This window comes from Takifugu flavidus, chromosome 2, assembly GCF_003711565.1.
Source record: "Takifugu flavidus isolate HTHZ2018 chromosome 2, ASM371156v2, whole genome shotgun sequence".
In the NCBI taxonomy this organism is placed as follows: Eukaryota; Metazoa; Chordata; class Actinopteri; order Tetraodontiformes; family Tetraodontidae; genus Takifugu; species Takifugu flavidus.
In genome coordinates, this window is record NC_079521.1 from 401,593 (window position 1) to 407,613 (window position 6,021).

The following is a 6,021-nucleotide window of genomic DNA, read 5'->3' on the forward strand; positions in this document are numbered from 1 at the left end:
CTGTCTCGCCTCCTGTCTCACCTCCTGTCTCACCTCCTGTCTCATCTCCTGTCTCACCTGTTGTCTCACCTCCTGTCTCGCCTCCTGTCTCACCTCCGGTCTAACCTGTTGTCTCACCTCCTGTCTCACCTGTTGTCTCGCCTCCTGTCTCACCTCCGGTCTAACCTGTTGTCTCACCTCCTGTCTCACCTGTTGTCTCACCTCCTGTCTCACCTCCTGTCTCACCTCCTGTCTCACCTCCTGTCTTACCTCCTGTCTCACCTCCTGTCTCGCCTCCTGTCTCGCCTCCTGTCTCGCCTCCTGTCTCACCTCCTGTCTCGCCTCCTGTCTCGCCTCCTGTCTCACCTGTTGTCTCACCTGTTGTCTCACCTCCTGTTTCACCTCCTGTCTCACCTGTTGTCTCACCTCCTGTCTAACCTGTTGTCTCACCTGTTGTCTCACCTCCTGTCTCACCTGTTGTCTCACCTGTTGTCTCACCTCCTGTCTCACCTCCTGTCTCACCTCCTGTCTCACCTGTTGTCTCACCTCCTGTCTCACCTCCTGTCTCACCTGTTGTCTCACCTCCTGTCTCGCCTCCTGTCTCACCTTCTGTCTCGCCTCCTGTCTCACCTCCTGTCTCACCTCCTGTCTCACCTGTTGTCTCACCTCCTGTCTAACCTGTTGTCTCACCTCCTGTCTCACCTGTTGTCTCACCTGTTGTCTCACCTCCTGTCTCGCCTCCTGTCTCGCCTCCTGTCTCACCTCCTGTCTCACCTCCTGTCTCGCCTCCTGTCTCGCCTCCTGTCTCACCTCCTGTCTCACCTCCTGTCTCAGCTCCTGTCTCACCTGTTGTCTCACCTCCTGTCTCACCTCCTGTCTCGCCTCCTGTCTCGCCTCCTGTCTCGCCTCCTGTCTCACCTCCTGTCTCGCCTCCTGTCTCGCTCCTGTCTCACCTCCTGTCTCACCTCCTGTCTCGCCTCCTGTCTCACCTCCTGTCTCACCTCCTGTCTCAGCTCCTGTCTCACCTGTTGTCTCACCTCCTGTCTCACCTCCTGTCTCGCCTCCTGTCTCACCTCCTGTCTCACCTCCTGTCTCACCTCCTGTCTCGCCTCCTGTCTCGCCTCCTGTCTCACCTCCGGTCTAACCTGTTGTCTCACCTCCTGTCTAACCTGTTGTCTCTTCCTTTCTAGGAAGGTCTCTCTGCTGGTCCTGGAGCCTCTCCGTGTCTTCCCCTGAAACAGCCTTTGGGTGAGCAGCGCCGGGTGACCAGTAGAGGGCAGCGATGCGCCCGTTCCACCCACCTTCCAGAAGCAGAAGAAGAACGCGTTCGACGCTGTTTGTGTGGGGAGAGTTTGGGCAGGAATGCTGAGGGAATAATGTCGGAGGCTGCGCTGGAAGAGGTGTCGGTGCTGTCGTCTATCTACTGCGGAGAGGAGGAGTTCCAGCTCGTTCACCGCTCCGGTCCGTTTCAGGGAACCTTTCATTTCCCGAAAATGAGGCGCTCTTTAATTGAACCGAAACCTTTGCAGCTAATCTGCAGCTAAGAGTTTTATCTTCTGCACTGTGAAACGTTGAGCTGTCCAGCAACAATGAGTTACATTTCCCCATGGAGAGAAGTTACTGACAAACACATTTCACGGGAACCCTCTCGGTAATTCCGCTACCGTTTGTTCGGTTCAGGTCAGGACGGGCTGGTGGTGCACATCAAGCAGACCGTGGGAGGAGAAGGTGGGCCGGACATCAGTCTGTCCTTCCACCTGCCCCCTGCTTACCCCTCCTGCCCCCCCGGCATCTCGGTAACATCCACTCGCCTGTCCAAGACTCAGAGCCTCCACATCAGGCAGAAGCTGCTGGACCAGGCTGCAGCGTTACCAGCAGAGCCGATGTTACACCGGCTGGTGGAGGGTGTGCAGGTCAGGGTGCTGCTCCTCCGCTCTCACACACACACACACACACACACACACACACTCTCTTCAACGTGTCTCCGGGTGTTTCCACAGGAGCATGTGCAGCGAATGGACACGTGCGCTGGCAGAGACGCGGAGGCGGCCCGAGACCCAGACCGGACTGTTGTCCTGCTGCTGGACCACATTCGTGACAGGAGGCGCTACATCAAGCTTCTGGAGCGTTGGGCCCACCAGCTGCAGCTTTCTGGGATGCTGTTCCTGGGACGCAGCATCCTGCTGATCCTGCAGGGGGACCGACTCCAAGTCAAGGTGACGGTCAGCGTCTGTGCTGCACTGTAATCCCTGTCAGTTAACACCCAAGGTGTGTTCTTATTCCACAGAATGAGTCCGGTCCATAAACCGTCAGTTCACCGGTCTCACTGGTCTCACTGGTCTCTGCTGACCTTGGGACTCTCTCAGCGTCAGTGAAGTGACCCGACACTGGTGCTCCTGACCTCTGACCTTGATGGGGTCCCACTGGGTGATGTGGGCCCAGGGTGCAGGCGGTTCTCATATGCTCACGGGTTTGGTGGGATGTTTCTTTCTGGTCCAAGACCTTCTGCTGGAAGTTTGTCTTCTCTTTGTCAGTCTGGTTTTTTCCCCGGGAGCCTTTTTTGGCTCCTCAGGTGAGGACGCAGTCATGTGACTTTTGAGTCTGGGTCCATGACGAGTTACTGACCCTGAACCAAACCCCAAGAGGCTGTTATTCTACTGCAGTGTGAGGGAACATGTGTGTGTGTGTGTGTGTGTGTGTCTCCAGGAGTTTTGTCGCCTTTTGAAGACGGTGAAGATCGATGTGGATTCTTCCGGCAAGAAATGCAAAGAGAAGATGATGAAGGTTCTGATCGAAGCCTCACGTCCATCCAGCGTCAGGTACAGGTTCTCATTCTGATCTCCACACACTTGCTCTCCAAACGATAGCGGAGACAATGAGAGGCTGCTCGGGTCAAACCAGCTGAAAGGCTTCAGAACGGCCTCCAAATCCAGGAAGATGTGCAAGAACATGGAAAACGCATGTGGAAGGATTGAGTAATGGCCCAAAGGGCAACGACTGAGTGTGTGTGTGTGTGTGTGTGTGTGCGACAGGTGTCTAACAGCAGGGGTCTAACAGCAGGGGTCTAACAGCAGGCGTCTAACAGCAGGGGTCTAACAGCAGGGGTCTAACAGCAGGCGTCTAACAGCAGGGGTCTAACAGCAGGCGTCTAACAGCAGGGGTCTAACAGCAGGGGTCTAACAGCAGGCGTCTAACGGCAGGGGTCTAACGGCAGGGGTCTAACGGCAGGCGTCTAACGGCAGGCGTCTAACGGCAGGGGTCTAACGGCAGGGGTCTAACGGCAGGCGTCTAACAGCAGGGGTCTAACAGCAGGGGTCTAACGGCAGGCGTCTAACGGCAGGCGTCTAACGGCAGGGGTCTAACGGCAGGGGTCTAACGGCAGGGGTCTAACGGCAGGCGTCTAACGGCAGGCGTCTAACGGCAGGCGTCTAACGGCAGGGGTCTAACGGCAGGGGTCTAACGGCAGGGGTCTAACGGCAGGCGTCTAACGGCAGGCGTCTAACGGCAGGGGTCTAACGGCAGGGGTCTAACGGCAGGCGTCTAACGGCAGGCGTCTAACGGCAGGCGTCTAACGGCAGGCGTCTAACGGCAGGGGTCTAACGGCAGGCGTCTAACGGCAGGCGTCTAACGGCAGGCGTCTAACGGCAGGGGTCTAACGGCAGGCGTCTAACGGCAGGCGTCTAACGGCAGGGGTCTAACGGCAGGCGTCTAACGGCAGGCGTCTAACGGCAGGCGTCTAACGGCAGGCGTCTAACGGCAGGGGTCTAACGGCAGGGGTCTAACAGCAGGTGTCTAACAGCAGGGGTCTAACAGCAGGGGTCTAACAGCAGGGGTCTAACAGCAGGGGTCTAACGGCAGGGGTCTAACGGCAGGCGTCTAACGGCAGGGGTCTAACGGCAGGGGTCTAACGGCAGGCGTCTAACGGCAGGCGTCTAACGGCAGCGTCTAACGGCAGGCGTCTAACGGCAGGCGTCTAACGGCAGGCGTCTAACGGCAGGCGTCTAACGGCAGGCGTCTAACGGCAGGGGTCTAACGGCAGGGGTCTAACGGCAGGCGTCTAACGGCAGGCGTCTAACGGCAGGCGTCTAACGGCAGGGGTCTAACGGCAGGGGTCTAACGGCAGGGGTCTAACGGCAGGGGTCTAACGGCAGGCGTCTAACGGCAGGCGTCTAACGGCAGGGGTCTAACGGCAGGGGTCTAACGGCAGGGGTCTAACGGCAGGCGTCTAACGGCAGGGGTCTAACGGCAGGGGTCTAACGGCAGGGGTCTAACGGCAGGGGTCTAACGGCAGGCGTCTAACGGCAGGGGTCTAACGGCAGGGGTCTAACGGCAGGGGTCTAACGGCAGGGGTCTAACGGCAGGCGTCTAACGGCAGGCGTCTAACGGCAGGGGTCTAACGGCAGGGGTCTAACGGCAGGGGTCTAACGGCAGGGGTCTAACGGCAGGCGTCTAACGGCAGGCGTCTAACGGCAGGCGTCTAACGGCAGGCGTCTAACGGCAGGGGTCTAACGGCAGGCGTCTAACGCAGGCGTCTAACGGCAGGCGTCTAACGGCAGGCGTCTAACGGCAGGCGTCTAACGGCAGGCGTCTAACGGCAGGCGTCTAACGGCAGGGGTCTAACGGCAGGTGTCTAACAGCAGGTGTCTAACAGCAGGGGTCTAACAGCAGGGGTCTAACAGCAGGGGTCTAACGGCAGGGGTCTAACAGCAGGTGTGTCCTGTGCCAGTCTGCAGGGCTTTGAGGTGAGGAGCTACGGGTCCTTCCAAGAGCTCGGTGCAGCCTTCCAGGACATCAACCTGGAGGAACTCTTCCAGCAGATCTCTTTGTTCATGGAGTGACTGAGGGAATATTACATCCCATCATGGAACGTCCACTGGAAATTGATGTGCAGCTGGTCTACAAAATGTTGCCACGGTTACCATTAATTGTGCTGAAAACCATCATGTTGACTGTAAAGGGACACCTGTAAACATGGCCTGTAAATATAAAAGACACGTTTTTATGTCGCCTTCTAAAAGTATGTGTGTGTGTGTGTGTGTGTGTGTGTGTGTGTGTGTGTGTGTATGTAATCAATCAATCAATCGATCAATCTTTATTTATCAGCGTCTGTTACAATCAGAACTGTCTCTAGACCCTCTCCAGAATCCCAGGGCCTGACCCCCAACAAGCAACAGTGGCAGGAAAAACTCCCCTTTAACAGGAGGAAACCTGGAACAGGACCAGGCTCATGTAGGGGGACCCTCCTGCTGAGGGGGGGGGGGGGGGGGGTAGAGAGAGAGGAGAGGAGAGGAGGAGGAGGGGAGAGGAGGAGGAGGAAGGAGAGGAGGGGAGAAGAGAGGAGATGGGAGGAGAGGAGAGAATAGGTAGGAGAGGAGAGGAGGAGGAGGGAAGGAGAGGAGGAGGGGAGAGGAGGAGAGGAGAGGAGAGGAGGGGAGAGGGAGAAGAGAGAGGAGAGGAGAGGAGGAGAGGAGAGGAGGAGGAGAGGAGAGGAGAGAATAGGAGAGGAAGAGGAGAAGGAGGAGAGGGAGGGGAGAGGGAGAAGAGAGAGGAGAGGAGGAGGGAAGGAGAGGAGGGGAGAGGAGGAGAGGAGGGAAGGAGAGGAGAGGAGGGGAGAAGAGAGGAGATGGGAGGAGAGAAGAGGAGGAGGAGAGGAGAGGGGAGAGGAGAGAATAGGTAGGAGAGGAGGGGAGGGGAGAGGAGAGGAGGGGAGAGGAGGAGGGGAGAGGAGAGGAGGAGGGGAGAGAGAGAGGAGAGGAGAGGAGAGGAGGGGAGGGGAGGAGGGGAGAACATAGAAATACTTTATATTAATTAAAATCAGCTGCCGGTAGAGTCGAGTTGAGTGGGTCAGCGGGGTCAGAGGTCAGTAGGTCAGCATAGGTGGTGATGCCTGTAGATGGATACAGAAGGGGGGGGGGGGGGGGCAGAAGAATTAACATCACTAGTCGGAGAGGAGGGGGGGGCAGTTGTTGGGGTGGCCTCTGAGGCGGGTAGATGCAGCGCCGCCTGCTGGAGAAGCTCAGTTTTATTTTGAAGGTAAAAGAG

General features: G+C 57.5%; 1 protein-coding gene across 1 annotated transcript; it reads left to right on the forward strand.

Annotated features, from left to right (window-relative positions):
- The first annotated feature begins 1,277 nt into the window (after window positions 1-1,277).
- Window positions 1,278-4,999, forward strand: rwdd3 (RWD domain containing 3). Its single transcript, XM_057025481.1, has 5 exons — window positions 1,278-1,440; window positions 1,660-1,892; window positions 1,980-2,195; window positions 2,686-2,798; window positions 4,706-4,999. Exons 1-5 carry the CDS (start codon window positions 1,356-1,358, stop codon window positions 4,815-4,817), a joined length of 759 nt encoding a protein of 252 aa, XP_056881461.1. The 5' UTR covers window positions 1,278-1,355; the 3' UTR covers window positions 4,818-4,999.
- Window positions 5,000-6,021: the final 1,022 nt, after the last annotated feature.

Excerpts from the sequence above, each read along its gene's own strand:
- rwdd3 (XM_057025481.1), top strand. The coding sequence starts at position 1,356 with ATGTCGGAGGCTGCGCTGGAAGAGGTGTCGGTGCTGTCGTCTATCTAC. Across the intron at positions 2,196-2,685 it reads GGGACCGACTCCAAGTCAAG|GAGTTTTGTCGCCTTTTGAA; the intron begins GTGACGGTCAGC and ends GTGTGTCTCCAG. Across the intron at positions 2,799-4,705 it reads TCACGTCCATCCAGCGTCAG|TCTGCAGGGCTTTGAGGTGA; the intron begins GTACAGGTTCTC and ends GTCCTGTGCCAG.